This window comes from Myotis myotis, unplaced genomic scaffold (genome assembly GCF_014108235.1).
Source record: "Myotis myotis isolate mMyoMyo1 unplaced genomic scaffold, mMyoMyo1.p scaffold_m19_p_3, whole genome shotgun sequence".
Taxonomy (NCBI): Eukaryota; Metazoa; Chordata; class Mammalia; order Chiroptera; family Vespertilionidae; genus Myotis; species Myotis myotis.
This window is the reverse complement of record NW_023416335.1, coordinates 110,927,300-110,943,656: the sequence shown is the minus strand read 5'-3', so window position 1 is coordinate 110,943,656 and position 16,357 is coordinate 110,927,300. Positions and strand designations below refer to the sequence as shown.

The 16,357-nt window shown below is 43.6% G+C and overlaps 1 protein-coding gene across 1 annotated transcript; it reads right to left on the bottom strand.

Annotated features, from left to right (window-relative positions):
* Positions 1-9,198: 9,198 nt before the first annotated feature.
* Positions 9,199-14,230, bottom strand: LOC118651007 (ZAR1-like protein). Its single transcript, XM_036299701.1, has 4 exons — positions 13,556-14,230; positions 12,670-12,762; positions 11,468-11,542; positions 9,199-9,342 (listed from the first exon to the last, which is right to left on the bottom strand). Exons 1-4 carry the CDS (start codon positions 14,213-14,215, stop codon positions 9,199-9,201), a joined length of 972 nt encoding a protein of 323 aa, XP_036155594.1. The 5' UTR covers positions 14,216-14,230.
* Positions 14,231-16,357: the final 2,127 nt, after the last annotated feature.

Genomic DNA, 16,357 nt, shown 5'->3' with positions numbered 1-16,357 from the left:
AAAACCTCTCACCCAACCGTCAGTCATTACCTGGGGCCACTCAAAACTGAATCTAAAATCAGTCTGCAGGTAGAGGAGGGTCTCTGGAGGATTTAAGTCTTGAGCTTGAGCTAATTCAGTGGTTCTCAACTGTGGCTGCACATTAGAATCACCTGGGAATCTTTTCAAAATTCTGATTTCTGGAGAAACCAAGATAGTGGCATAGGTAAACACCAGAAATTGCTGCCTGGCACAACCACTTCAAAAATACAACTAAAAGACAAAACGGACATCATCCAGAGCCACAGGAAGGCTGGCTGAATGGAAATTCTACAACTAGAAGGAAAGAGAAAAGCACTGAGACTCAGAGGAGCTGCAGAAGTAAAGTGCAGAGGTATGGAGGTGCACGCGACAAGGGCTGGCAACTGAGGATGCGCCTGTCTTTTTGAATCTGAGGGAGTCTCAAGCCCCCGACTGCTATGAACTCCAGTTCCAGGAAGTCTCTGGGGACCCAGACTCATATGGGGAGAAACTGGACTCTCTGGCAGAGGGCAGAACTCGGAACTCGAGGGCGGCTTTCTCTCAGAGGTCCTTGCAGCGATTACCGGGACACTGAGACACAGGGACTCTTAGGGCAGGGCTGAGGATCAGCCATAGCTATTTCCTCCGCCCTGTTGATCCCCTGAGACCCTGCCCCACCCAAGCTGCGGCAGAGGCTTTTGCAGATGAATGCCCTGGCACTTTGCAATCTGAAAATTAACTAACAAACTGCAGCTGGGCCAGATAGACCCAGAACTTCCAAGAGAAGGCCCAAGGCCCCACAGCAGTTTGCACTGCTTCACAGCTGTGCCTAATCTGGGCACCTCCAAACCGCAAACAAGGAAGGGGAATCTGCAGATCTCTTCATAGCTCCTGCTGGGTAGCCTCAAGCAGAAGCTAAATAAGCACCTCCTTAGATCCAAGAGCCAGATTACAACTCCTCAGATCCATAAGGGACACACTCAGGGGGCAGACTCAGTGAGCACCAAAGCCCCACTGAAGCAAGTCTTGCCCCATAAGGGTGTCTTCAGCACAGAAGTTTTCCCACCATAGACACAGCTGATTCTCACAGACAATTGGCCTGGAGGTCAATTTTTCCCAGTGATAACTACAACAATCAAGGCTTAACTACAACAAGACTGTGCACAAAGCCCACAAAGGGGTGCACCAAGAGTGTCCGCCTCAGGTAATTAGGGAGGCTAAGCCACTTGGCCCTATAGGATACCTAGCACAGAAAGCCACTCTATCAACATAGGGAAGCATAAAAAATGTGGAGACAAAGAAACAGGACACAAATGACAGAAATGGAGGAAAGCAAAATAATGGATATAGAGTTCAAAACCACACTTTTAAGGTTTTTCAAGAATTTTCTAGAAACCGCCAATAAATTTAGTAAGACCCTCAAAAAGTCTGGTGAGACCGCCGATAAATGTAGTGAGACCCTCAAGAAATCCAGTGAGACCCTCGAGGTTATGAAAAAGGACCAACTAGAAATTAAGCATACACTGACTGAAATAAAAGATATTATGCAGAGTTCCAACAGCAGACTAGAGGATCGCAAGAATCAAGTCAAAGATTTGAAATATGAAGAAGCAAAAAACACCCAACCGGAAAAGCAAAATGAAAAAAGAATCCAAAAATACGAAGATAGTGTAAGGAGCCTCTGGGACAGCTTCAAGCGTACCAACATCTGAATTATGGGGGTGCGAGAAGAAGAGAGAGAGCAAGATATTGAAAACCTATTTGAAGAAATAATGACAGAAAACTTCCCCTACCTGGTGAAAGAAATAGACTTACAAGTCCAGGAAGCACAGAGAACCCCAAACAAAAGGAATCCAAAGAGGACCACACCAAGACACATCATAATTAAAATGCCAAGAGCAAAAGATAAAGAGAGAATCCTAAAAGCAGCAAGAGAAAGACATTCAGTTACCTACAAGGGAACAGCCATACGACTGTCAGCTGATTTCTCAACAAAAACTTTGCAGGCCAGAAGGGAGTGGCAAGAAATATTCAAAGTGATGAATGCCAAGAACCTACAACCAAGATTACTTTATCCAGCAAAGCTATCATTCAGAATTGAAGGTCAGATAAAGAGCTTCACAGATAAGGAAAAGCTAAAGGAGTTCATCACTGCCAAACCAGTATTACATGAAATGCTGAAAAGTATCCTTTAAGAAGAGAAAGAAGAAGAAAAAGGTAAAGATACAAATTATGAACAACAAATACACAGCTATCAACAAGTGAATCTAAAAATCAAGTGAATAAACAATCTGATGAACAGAGTAAACTGGTGATTATAATAGAATCAGGGGCATAGAAAGGGAGTGCACTGACTATTCTTGGGGGCAAAAGGGGTGTGGGGGATGCGGGAAGAGACTGGACAAAAATTGTGTGCCTATGGATGAGGACAGTGGGGAGGGGGGGCAGAGGGGGGGTGTGGGAACCGGGTGGAGGGGAGCTATGGGGGGAAAAAAGAGGAACAACTGTAATAATCTGAACAATAAAGATTTAATTTTAAAAAATAAAAAAATTTACCAATGGCATATTTCAAAGAGCTAGAACAAACAAAAATTTATCTGGAATTTAAAAAAGACCCCAAATAACTGCAGCAATCTCAAGAAAGAAGAACAAAGTTGGAGGGATCACAATACCAGATATCAAGCTGTATTACAAAGCCACTATTCTCAAAACTGCCTTGTACTGGCACAAGAACAGACATATAGACCAATGGAACAGAACGGAGAACACAGAAATTGGCTCAACCCATTATACTCAATATTTGACAAAGGAGGCAAGAGCATACAATAGAGTCAAGCCAGTCTCTTCAATAAATCACCTTGGGAAAATTGGACAGATACATGCAAAAAAAAAATGATACTAGACCACCAACTAACACCATACACAAAAATAAACTCAAAATGGATAAAGGACTTAAACATAAGATGGGAAACCATAAAAATCATAGAAGAAGCCATAGGCACAAAATAGCAGACATCTGTCGTAGCAATATCTTACCGATACAGCTCCTAGGGCAATGGAAACTAAGGAGAAAATAAATAAATGGGACTTCATCAAAATAAAAAGCTTCTTCACAGCAAAAAAAACAATCAACAAAACAACAAGAAAGCCCACTGCATGGGAGAATATGTTTCCCAATGTTATCTCCCATAAGTGTTTAATCTCCAAAATGTATAGGGAACTCATACAACTTAACAAAAGGAAGACAAACAATCCAATTAAAAAAATGGGCAAAGGACCTAAATAAACACTTTTTGAAAGAGGATATGCAGAAGGCCAGGAGACATATGAAAACATACTCAAAGTCACTAATTATCCAAGAGATGCAAATCAAAACGACAATGAGTTACCATCTCACACCTGTCAGAATGGCTATCATCAACAAATCAACAAATGACAAGTACTGGCGTTTCCTCAAAAACTAAAAATGGAACTTCCATTTGACCCATAATCCCACTTCTAGGAATATATCCCAAAAAACAAAAACACCAATCAGAAAGGATATATGCACTCCTATGTTCATAGCAGCATAATTTACAATAGCTAAGATTTAGAAATAGCCTAAGTGCCCATCAGCAGATGAGTGGATTAGAAAACTGTGGTACATCTACACAATGGAATACTATGCTGTTGTAAAAAAAAAAAAAAAAAAAAAAAAGGAATTCTTACCATTTGCAACTGCATGGATGGACCTGGAGAGCATTATGCTAAGTGAAATAAACCAGTCAGAGAAAGATAAGTATCACATGATCTCACTCATTTGTGGAATATAATGAACAGCATAAACTGATGAACAAAAATAGAACCAGAGTCATAAAAGCATCAAACAGACTATCCAACTTATGAGGGAAGGCGGGGGATGAGGGGGTATGTGATCAACCAAAGGACAAGGGGAATGGGGGAGGGCATGTGCTGGGGGTTGGAGGTGGCCAGGGAGTGGTCAATGGTGGGGGAAAGGAGACTTACGTAATACTTTAAACAATAAAGAATTTAAATTTTAAAAAGACTGAATATCATACCAAGCATGTTTTCCAATCACAATAATATGAAAGTAGAAATTCTATCTAATAAAAGACAAAAATGGTAATTAAGTGTACCTCCGCTATGCTTCCCATTGGCTAATCAGGGCAATATGCAAATTAACTTCCAACCAAGATGGCAGCCGGCAGCCAGGCAGCTGACGCGAACATGAGGCTTGCTTGCTCCAGTGATGGAGGAAGCCAAGGTTCCCCACCTGCCGCGGCCCAGCTCTGAGCTCCGGAAGCAACAATGTTTCAATAATAGAAGCTAAACAAACCCCAGATACCTGCTTTCAGCCAGCCACGGCCTCAGAGCTAGGAGCGCCAGTGATGGCAACAATGTTTCAATTATAGAAGGTAAATAAATCCCAGAATTAAAAAAAAAGAAAAAAAGGAGAGGCTGGGAGCTTCAGTCTCCCACCAGCCTGAAAACGGCCCTCAGCCCCTCATCCAGGCTGGCCAGGCACCCCAGTGGGGACCTCCACCCTAAAGGGGGTGTGGCCAGCCTAAAAACAGCCATCAGCCCCTCATCCAGGCTGGCCAGGCACCCCAGTGGGGACCCCCACCCTGAAGGGGGTGTGACCAGCTGCAAATAGCCATCAGCCCCTCACCCAGGCTGGCCAGGCACCCAAGCGGGACCCCCACTTTGATCCGGGACACCCTTCAAGGCAAACCAGCCGGCCCCCACCCATGCACGAGGCCTCTATCCTATATAGTAAAAGGGTAATATGCAAACTGACCCTAACAGCAGAAAGACTGGGAATGACTGGTCACTATGACACACACTGACCACCAGGGGGCAGACGCTCAATGCAGGAGCTGCCCTCTGGTGGTCAATGTGCTCTCACATACGGGAGCTCTGCTCAGCCACAAGCCAGGCTGATGGCTGCCAGTACAGCGGTGGTGGTGGTGGGAGCCTCTCCTGCCTCCTCAGCAGCGCTAAGGATGTCCAACTGCAGCTTAGGTCTGCTCCCCTCTGGCAAGTGGCCATCCCCTGAGGGCTGCCGGACTGCCAGAGTGATGTCTGATTGCCATGTTAGGCCCAATCCCACGGTGAGCAGGCCTAAGCCAGCAAGTGGTCATCCCCCGAGGGGTCCCAGACTGCGAGAGGGCACAGGCCGGGCTGAGGGACCCTTCTCCCTTCCCCCCTGAGTGCACAAATTTTTGTCACCGGGCCTCTAGTTTACTATAACAAGAAAGAGGAAAAGTAAATATCTGGAGATTAAATAACATGCTGCTGAACAACCATTTAGTCAAAGAAGAAATGAAAGAAGAGATCAAAACATACATAGACACAAATGAAAAAAAAATACATAGACACAAATGAAAATGAAAACATGACATACCAAAATTTGGGGGATGCATCAAAATCAGTACTAAGAGGGAAGTATATAGTGTTACAAGCCTACCTCAAGAAACAAGAAAACCCCAAATAAACAATCTAACATTATACTTTACAGATATAGAAAAATAACAAACAAAGCTCATAGTCAGTAGAGGGGAGAAAATGAAAATCAGAGTGGACAAAAAAATAACCTAAATGTCCTTCAATGGATGACTATTTAAAGATGATGTGGTGCATATATACAATGGGAATACTACTTAGCTCACACACACACACAAAAGAAAAGGTGAAATATTTCCATTTGCGACAGCATGGATGGATCTAGAGAAAGCATGCTATGTGGAGTAAGTCAGATAGAAAATAATATGGCATGTAAAACCAAAAGGAACAAACAAAACATAAAGACAAATGCATAGATATAGACAACAGAATGGTGGTCACCAGAGGGGAAATAGTTTGGGGGGAAGGCATAGGAGGTAAAGGGGGTCAAAATATAACATAAGGAAATTAGACTTTGTGGTGTGAGTACGTATTAGAGTATACAATGTCATAAAGTTGTACGCCTGAAATTTATGTAACGATATAAGTCACTGTTACCTGAGTAAATTTAAAGAGAAAAATATTTAACCTAAAATAAATTCCATGGATTGTAATCACTCCCTGGCTGTTACTCACAAATATCTTTCTCCTGTCTTACTCAGACAGTTAAACCTGAGATCTCCCCTGTCCACACCTGTACCACAATTGCTTGAGTGAGACACTACAGGAAAATAACTATAACCAGGCATATCTCAAACGGCACAGAGTTTCAAAAGGAGCTCTCAATGCTATCAGACAATTACAATTACACCTCCCTGATCATTTCAAATTCCCAGTACCTGAGACAATTATTTCACACCTTGCTCTCCCTCCTCAGCCTCCCACCCCTTTCCCTTTCTACCTGCCTCAGCTAATGACTTTGCTTCATAATTTATTCAGTAAATAAAACAAACCAGATGGTCTTCTCCTCACCCTCAATTTATAAACCTGTCTTTAGTTCATATTCTAAGTGCTCCATCCTTTTAAAAACAGGGAACATCACTGCTTCTATTCAGGCCTAATCACTCCACTTTTCTCTGAACCCATCCCTTCCCCCTTTTCAAGGGTTTTGCTCCTGTCTGAGTGTCCTCTCCCTGCTGTGCCTTCAGCTTCCCTCTACTGAATTATTTCCAGGAATATACAAACTCACTCAGTACCTCCATTTCCCACAAATGTCCTTTTCACTATCACCAATTTGGTTTTTAACAGCAAAATTTCTAGAAAATATCTCTACTCACTACCTTGACTCTATTAGCTTTAGCTTCCATCCCTACCATTTCATGAAGTTCCTCAAGCCACTCCCCTCCTCAAAATACTGTTTTATCTTTGCTTTCATGATACCATCCTCTTCCTATCATTCTTGAACACCTCTTTTACCTGACCTCTAACCTCTTGCTACTCAGAGTATGATCTACAGGACCAGTGGCACGAGAGCACCTGGAAGCTTGTCAGATCTGCAGACTCAGACCCCAGACCAACTGGATCAGAATCTCCACTGAACAGATAACTCCCAGGACATTAAAGTTACAGAATCATTGCTCTAAATGTTCGTGCCCCAGAGTCCTGTGCTGTACTCTTCTTCTAGGTCAGTGGTCAGCAAACTGCGGCCCCTTGAGTGTGGCTCTTCCACAAAATACCACGTGCGGGCGCGCACCTACAGTACGATTGAAACTTCGTGGCCACATTCAAGGGGCCAAAGAGCCGCATGTGGCTCGCGAGCCGCAGTTTGCCGACCACTGTTCTAGGTGATCCCACCCAGGTCACTGGCTTTAAATACTATTTTTCTCCAAATCTCTCTCTCTCTAGCACTGATTTCCCTCCTAAATTCCAGATTCATAACTCAATAGCTTATATCTCCATTTAAATGTCTCGAATATTTCAAACTTAATATGTTGAAAACAGAAGCCCTTGCCCACGCCACTACAAAGCCCTGCCAAAATAAGACAGCTAAGTTTACTGAGCCCTCTAAGTATTGCAGGTTCTATACTAAGTGCTTAACATTTATCAGCTCCTTTAGTTCTCACCCCACCACCAGGAGACAGGTACCATTATAGTTCTCATTTTAGAGAAGAGTAATTGAAACAAAGAAAGTTCCCCACAATCATACATCTCTTAAGTACCACAGCCAGGATTTGAAATTAAATCATCTGATCCAGGAACATGCTCCTGTTATTCTTTTTTTTTCCTGTTATTCTTAATTCCATCTGCCCTTAGCTCAAAGAACTCTAAAAGTCATCATTTAGTTCTTTATCATCCACTTCCAATCCTGTACGTTACATCTCCTAACATGATCTTGAGTAGAAGTACTTCTCTCCATCTCCACAGCTATCAGCCTTGACCTAGCCATCATTTTGCTCATGTGTTCATGAACCTCCTAACTGGTCTCCCTCCTTCCACTCTGCCTGGTCTTCCCTCACAGCAGTGAGTTTTCTTCTTTTTCTGTAATCTTCAACCAAGGATATGTTTTTATTAATTTTCAGAGAGAGGGAGGGAGTGGGAGGAAGGGAGAGAGGGAGAGAGAGAGAGAGAGAGAGAGAGAGAGAGAGAGAGAGAGAGAGAGAGAGAGAAAGAGAAAGAGAGAGAGAGAGAGAGAGAGACAGAGAGAGAGAGAGAGAAACATCGATGTTAGAAACATTGATCGGTTGCCTCCTATACGTGCCCCAACCAGGGATCAAAGCTGCAACCTAAGTATGTGCCCTGACTGGGAATGGAGACCACAACCTTTTGGTGTACAAGACGACACTCCAACCAACTGACCCACCCAGCCAGGGCAGCAGTGAGTTTTCTAAAGTAAGAATTGATATCACTGCCTTGTTGAAACCCCTTTGTGGGCTGCCATCTGCTGGACCATGGCTGAAGGAACCCTTTGTGACCTGAGCCCTGTCTTCTCCAGCCCACACCCCACATTAGCCTTGGGGGCTCCTGTTTCTGGGACATGCCAAGTACATTGTCCCACCCCCTCTGGGCCTTTACTCTTGCCTTGGATCAAAACCATCTTTTTCTCCCAGGTCCTTCATCCTAAAGGTCTCCATTGTCATGTTGCCTCTTTCCAACCACACTATCTAAAGGGTCACTGTCAAAGCACCCTGCTTCCTCTATAGCACTTACCACATCTGAATCTGAGAGGAAATGTAATAGGGAAGGTGCTGAGGGCAAATCCCTTGTCCATCTGGGTTCACATCCTGGCTCTATCCCATGATATCTCTGCAGCTGCCTCTCTTCACCTGGTAAGAAGGGGTATAATAGACCCCACTTCCTATGGCTGCTGTGATGAGTTACAACAATGCCTGGCACTTACTTCCTGCTGTTGAAGTATTTTCTATCTTTATTATGTGTACTTGAGGGCAAGGACCTGGCCCCTAGATCATCTCTATATTCCCAGTGCCTAGAACACCCAGTTTATAAAAGTTTGTCAAATGAATACTGTTCCCCTTCATTGTTCCCTTAATAAAAGTGATAAAGTGCCAGGTATATACCATTTCCCAATGATTTTTTTTTTATGTTTTTACCATGGATTCACCAATTAATGTGCCTTCATGGTCTATTTTACATGCATTTATTTCATTCTATTCATACTATATAATTGTTATACAACCTAGAAAACATACAAAAGCCTAATTCATTTTCCAAAACCCAGTCAGAGCTAAGGTACAAAAAAGAAACAGTACAGTAAGTGACAAGAAGTGCTGGGGTGACCTATACAAATCATACTGTCTGTCACATGATGTATTTAATGCTGTAAATATTGCCACAGGAGAATCTCTTGTCTTTGCAGCGCCCACATAGTTCCTGTCGATGAGGTCTCCTTAGGTCAATGTTTCTTTTCTTTAGAGGACAGGAACAACGGGACTTTAAACAAGTCTTTAGAAAATAAGGAACAATTTGGACACAATCAAATTAGTGTTTCAAATGTAATCCTCAAACCAAAATACTTCCCATCACCCCCTCCGTGGTATCTTCATCCTCCTTTGAGTCCTAGGAAAAGTCCAAGACCAAGTTGTATAAAACCACTCTTATCCCATTAAATGGCATGCATTTGTCAAGATGAGCGATCAAAGATGATGTTTTAGAGAATATCACTGAGCCAATCAAGAAGATCTCATGTAAGAGAAGTTTTACATGTTAGAGTTTTATAGAGTATCTTTACTGTGTAAGTGCTCACATTTATAAGCAGGTGGGAATGAAGGGCAGAGGGTGAGTATTAAGTTATTTGATGATCTACATTGGAACATTTAAAAACACCAGCACAGTGATTCTTAACCAATGGCATTTTACCCACCAGCAACATTTGGCAATGTTTGGAGATATTTTTGGTTGTTACAACTAGGAAGGAAGCTGTTATAGAGGTAGTTAAAAATTTTCTTTCCTTTCTGGACATTCACGATCTTTTCTGGACATGCCTGATCTTTACTAGAATTTAAAGTGTTTTTAACCATGACCCCTTTCTGTCTTCTGATAAATAAAATTACACCCCATGGAGACTGGTATACTGCCCCACACTCTCCCAATTGATAATCACTGCTCTATTTTAGGCATATGTCCATAGCCAAACAGAGTAGGTCAAGCTTTACCTTTTATATTGTGAAAATAGGCATTTTAATTTTTCAAAAAAGAGTCAAGTATGATTTATCAAATCTTGTATTACACATTTACATGTTCCACTCTCCTATTGATAAGTATGTGTCCTTATAAGAAAATTCTAATAGCAAATACTCTCATGGTACTTACCATGTGCACTGTACTTGCACTTTACATAGATTAACTTAATTCTCATGATACCCTTGTAAGGAAGAAAAGGCTAAGTTTTAAAAAATTAGGTTTCCTCTAAATGTGGGCTTCTGTTTCTGGCAATAATGGATTAGTACGTTTGACTAAATTTCTTGTTTAGGACAACTGGAAAAGCTGAGCTAAAAAGTAATAATAATTCTTTTAAAATAACTATATAAAGGCACCAGAAAATTATCCAAGCATTAGAGAAGGAAAGCCATAAAGAGAGGTGAGCCTGACATTTGGGGTTATTTTCCCTCTAAAGGTATCTGCCAATTCTGGAAGAGGTGAAAGACAGTAGAATTCTGAAAATGGGTTTAACAGAGGAATGATCTTAAATATTCCTAAATGGAAGAACCCTAGTAAACAGTTCAAATTTTGTATTGAACCTGTGAAAGGCTATCCTCTAAGAATGGGGATGAGCCAAAACATGGCCAGCCTCACAGATTCCAAAGCCCGGTTTCAAAAGAGCTCATCCCTGATTGGAAAATAGTAAACTGAAATTGCTAGTGTCCCCATCTGCCCACCAGAAGCAAAAAAAATCTGTGGAAGAAGATACTACCCTAGGCCTCAACTATTACTGTAATTTTTCATATACAATATCTAGTCCTCAATCAAAAATAAACAGGTGCAAGAGAAACAGAACAGCACACTTGAAAACCAAGGAAAATCAAGAGTATAGCAACAGAACCATAGGGAATAGAGTTATATGGTACAGATGTTAAGATAATTACGCTTAATATGTTTAAAGTTAATATCATGAGAATGATATTTCCAGCAGAAAACTGAAAGTTATTTTTTTTAAAAACAAAAATTCTATTACTGGAAAATACAATAATAAATCAATAACTCAATAGCAGATAATGCATGTAAAGCACTTAGCCCAAAATTTGGCACATAGTAAAAGCTTAATAAAGGTTACCATTAAATTATTACATCCATACACAGGGTGTTTGAGAAAAACACACTACCCCATACATAAACACACCACCTAAGGCAACTTAAGACTAAATCTCCCATTACATGCCCCCCCCCCCAAAAAGAAAAACAGAATGTATGCTTTTTTCCTTAAAATATTATAAAAATTCAAACATATAGAAAAAAACCTAACACTCCTACACAAATATCCAATTCTATTAAGTCCAAACATTATGCCACAAAAGGTTCATGGTAACAATGAAAATATTTCAGACACAAAGGAAGTGTTCTATATGCTTACCTGACACTGGATTGCTTCTACCCGATAAGGGTTAAAACTCTTATGGCATTTGCAACAGAGTTGTTTGAAATAAACCTAAAGAGAAATTTGTATTTTTTTAAATCCAAGTTTATATGTACCCTAGGCTCCCAGTTTTTAAGTAACTCATTCCTTTCCTTTGTACCACCAATACACATAGTTTTAGGCTTTGTACATTTTCTCGTGCACACTTTCTCCCTGCCTTACTTGGTGAACTCCTATTTATCCTTTAAAATCCTGCCCAGATATCACAATGCCTTTCTCCTGACAAGGTTACTCATCCCCTTCTGTGTTAATTCTGTACCATGTCCATGCCACAGGTGCCATTGATTGTCACCAAAGCACATTGTGTCTGTGTCACTGCTATCAGTATAAATATCTTGAGGATGAGTTCTATGTCTTTGTATCCTTGTGTCTTGGAGGGTTTGAATTAAATCTACTGTTTTTCTTCTGGCAAGAAAAGGAAAGTACTTTTAGTTTAGTTAAAAATCTATCTACCTTCAGATATAGTAAATGACTAGTGTGAAAAGTCATGCTTTCATTCAGGCCTTAGCACACCTCTCCCTCTACGGTTAGGGACTCCAACTCAAATGCTCATAATAGTTGGTGACATAGACCAGCTATAGACTGTTACAAAATGAAGGGAAAGGAGAAAGAAGCTGCTTAGCCCCAGCCTACTGTCCTATGATGTGACTGTGCAAGAAAATCTGAAAACACAGACTGAAATCTTCCCCAATCTGAATATGTTGACAACTAATTCAAAGTAAGGGAGGAACCTCCTTAGCCTAAAGAAGTTCTCTTATTGCCCCACCTGTGGACAGACAGTGGAAATTCCTTAGCACTGATGCCCAAACTTGTTCAAAATACAACTGAAAAATGATTACACAAAATCCTAACGTACACAAGAACAAAAGTTCATCTAAATAACCTGATATGTGGTCCAACACAAGTACCAAAACCAACAGAACAAACACCAGGACATGGGTCAGCAGCCTCAGGAAGTCATGTAGACTGTCCAGTTCAGTTCAATTCATTTACTGAGCACCTATTATGTGCCTGGCATGGAGGATGCCAAGATAAATGAGACAATATTAAGTTATGCTCCATTAAAAAGTACTTTCTTCCTCCACTTAATATCTGTACCTGCCCCCACCCTCATCCATGTCCCATACACTTTTACTCACCTTACTAGTTCCAGAAATGCACCACACATAAGCACTCTCCCATCTAGTCTTACAATCCTTACAGTGAAAATAGGCATATTTTCGTTCCAAAAACTGAAATAAAAGAAGTGTCTTTTATTATCCAGGAGGGAAAAAAAGCCAGATCCTTCTTTGCTTGTGTCTTAGTATAAAAAATACAAAAAGCCTCCTTAACCTCACTCACAGCTGTTCTCAAGGTTATTACATTAATTTAGTGTCTCATCTCTGAAGGTTTACTCTGGGATTCTTCTCCCTGCTGCCTCTCACACTTTTTCAATCCATTTTCCACAATGCCATAAGCACAGTCTCTCCAGAATGAGATTATGATCCTATATTTCACAGGCCTGAAATCCTTCTTCATCTCCTCATTCCCAATTAATAATGGTTGCCAGACTTTTGGTTTGCACATACTTAAAGCTGGCACCATATTTCACCAATAAGTTACAAAACACAGAAGCCATGTAAAACACCAGTTTACACACCCGGCTGGGTGGTTCAGTTGGTTGAAGTGTCATACCACACACCAATGGTTGTGGGTTTGATTTCTGGTCAGGGAACATAACTAGGTTTTGGGTTCAATCCCTGATTGGGCATTATGTGAGGCAACCAATCGATGTTTCTCTCTCACATTGGTCTCTCTCTCTCTCTCTCTCTCTCTCTCTCTCTCTCTCTCTCTCTCTCTTACTCCCTCTCTAAAAATCAATAAACATATCCTTGGTAAGAATTTTTAAAGTAACATTTTAAATACAGGTTTTCATCAAATAAAGGGAGGAAGCCAGGAAGATTTTGTTCTTGTTGCCCCAGAAATGGAAAAGAGGAAGGAGAGAAAGGGGCCAGCAGAGGGCTGAGGAGGGAAGACAAAGTTCACCTGGAAGTTGGGTTTCCTGAGAGGGTGGGCATCTCCCTGGGCCTGCTTGCTCTGCCCAGGACTAGAGGCATCTTCCTCCCCCAACTTGTCCTGCTGCCAGCGTTCCGCTTGCTTGTCCTCTTGTGATGTTGGCAGTGGTGATGACTTCTGCTGCTGCTGCTGGCTTTCCTCTGCGGGACTGGAAAGAGCATCCCACTCCTCATCCTTTCCATCCTTCCGCAGCCGGATCAAGTCCCTGAGGTCCATTGCTGGTGAATAGAGGTCCCAGGGTGGTAGGGGTGCCTTGGGGCCCCTGCAGCCCCAAACAGAGCAGCTGCGCAGGGTGAGAGGGCCCAGCGAGCACTGCACAGACCTGTCCACACGTAGGCTCACCTGCACGCCGGCCTCCTTGGTGTTGGCCTTGCACAGCCTCAGGCCCAGGCTGGGGTTCATCTGGGAGAGAATGGCCTTAAGCTGTGCCCTCTTGTAAGGGTCAGTGCAGTAGGCCCAGGCATTCGTGGGCACCACCAGCCCCGTCCTGGCCAGGAAAGTGGGGGCACCAGTGTTTTGCCTCCAGTCAGGCTGTTGGTGGTCAGAGAGTCCAGGCTGGCCCAAAGGCAATGTGTTCCCATAGTGTGTTCCCTGGTACAGGCCCTGGGGAACTCGGACAAAGCGCTCCATCTGTTGTCCAGGCTTAGCGCAAAATATCCTGGTATAGTTTGCTTGTGTCCTTATTCTGCCTTCCACCTTCATCTGCCCCTTCTTTCTCCTGGTCAAGTTGGTTCAGGTTCATCCGAGCTTCTCCATTTATTTCAGAGCTGCTGCCTATTACCTTAATTGAAGGGGGTGGTGGGAGGAGAGCTACCTACCTTCAAAGGCCTAAATGCCACCTGATTTGAATTGCTCTTTCCTATCCAATTTACTGCTCCTAAATCTCTTTTCAACTATTTTTCATTACTGACTTATTCACACACATGCTGTAATTAGCCATTCATTTATTTATTCCCATGGTAATGTACCATTTTAAGATCCTTTTTAATGTATATAATAAAACAAATGCAAGAAGTAATTTGAGCAGCTTTATACTAGAAGAGTGTAAGGAAAAAAAATTTATTATTATGACAGTAAAGGCCAGAGGAGCAGGGAGCATAACGTTATGGAAGGGGAAGGGTGTATATAGTGAGAGAAATATATTTCAGAGGGTTATATGACATGCCAAAGGCTCCTAGTGAGAACCACTACCCCTCCCCAAAAAAGGTGGGGGACGCAATTGTTCTGATTTAGTTGGTGAATACAGATTTAATAAAATGATAGCGAAGTACCTGAGGTCAAACCCACTTGTTATATTATTTTAAGATTAAATGTGAAGCACAAAGCAGACTCACATGTTGAGTAAGTGGCAGCTATCCTATCTAATAAAAGAGAAACATGGTAATTAGCCGTACCTCCACTACCCTTCCCATTGGCTAATCAGGGTGATATGCAAATTAACTGCCAGCCAAGATGGCGGCCGGCAGCCAGGCAGCTTGAAGCGAACATGAGGCTTGCTTGCTTCAGTGATGGAGGAAGCCAGTGACGTTCCCCGCCTGCCGCTGCCGGCCTCTGAGCTTGCAGTTTGAAACATTGTTACAAATATAGAAGCTAAACAAAACCCCAGACCTGCTTTCAGCCAGCCGGGATATCAGAGCTGGAGTTGGAACAGTGTTTCGATTATAGAACACAAACAAACCAGATACCTGCTTTCAGCAGCCGAGGCCTAAGAGCTGGAGCCAAGCCTCAGAGCTAAAGCTGGCCCAGAATTAAAAAAAAAAAAAGAAAGAAAGGAGTGGTTGGGAGCTTCAGTCACCCGCCAGCCTGAAAACAGCCCTCAGCCCCTCACCCAGACTGGCCAGGCACCCCAGTGGGGACCCCCACCCTGATCCAGGACACCCTTCAGGGCAAACCAGCCGGCACCCACCCATGCACCAAGCCTCTATAATATATAGTAAAAGGGTAATATGCCTCCCAGCACCGGGATCAGCGGAGCCACCGGGTAGCCACCGGGTAGCCACCGGGTAGCCACCGGGTAGCCACCGGCTTCCCGGCACCGGGATCAGCGTGACAGGGGGCAGCGCCCAAACCCCCTGATTGCCCTGCAGCTCTGTGTGTGACAGGGGGCGGGGCCACAACCTCCCTATCTGCCCTGCTCTGTTCGGGACAGGGGAAGGTGCCCCAACGCCCTGATCAGCCCTGCTCTGTGCCTGATAGGGGGGAGCTCCCCAACCCCCTGATCGCCCTGTGGCTCTGTGTGTGACAGGTTGGGGCACCCCCCCGCCCCCACGGGCCCTGCTCTGTGTGTGACAGGGTAGAGCCATAACCTCCCCATCGGCCCTGCCCTGAGTGTGACAGCGGCGGCGCCCCAACCCCCTGATCGGCCCTGCTCTGTGGGTGATAGAGGGCAGCGCCCCAACCGCCCCCCACAGGCCCTACTCTGTGTGTGACGGGGTAGAGCCATAACCTCCCCATTGGCCCTGCCCTGAATGTGACAGGGTGCAGTGCCCCAACCCCCTGATCGGCCCTGCTCTGTCTATGACAGGGGGCGGTGCCCCAACTCCCCTATCAGCCCTACTCTGTGAGTGACAGGGGGAGCTCCTCAACCCCCTGATCAGCCCTGCTCTGTGCATGACAGGGGGGAGCTCCCCAACCCCCTGATCGACCCTGCTCTGTGCGTGACAGGGTACGGAGCCCCAACCCCCCTGATGGGCCCTGCTCTGTGCATGACGGGGTGGCGCCGCAACCTCCCCATCGCCCTGCCTTGTGTGTGACAGGGTGTGGTGCCCCAAC

What these genes read in the sequence shown, in the direction of transcription:
- LOC118651007 (XM_036299701.1), bottom strand. Translation starts at nt 14,215, where the DNA reads ATGGAGCGCTTTGTCCGAGTTCCCCAGGGCCTGTACCAGGGAACACAC. An exon ending in TCAGGAAACCCAACTTCCAG is followed by an intron (nt 12,763 to 13,555) that starts GTGAACTTTGTC and finishes CTTTTATTTCAG; the next exon opens with TTTTTGGAACGAAAATATGC. An exon ending in GCATTTCTGGAACTAGTAAG is followed by an intron (nt 11,543 to 12,669) that starts GTGAGTAAAAGT and finishes ATTTCTCTTTAG; the next exon opens with GTTTATTTCAAACAACTCTG.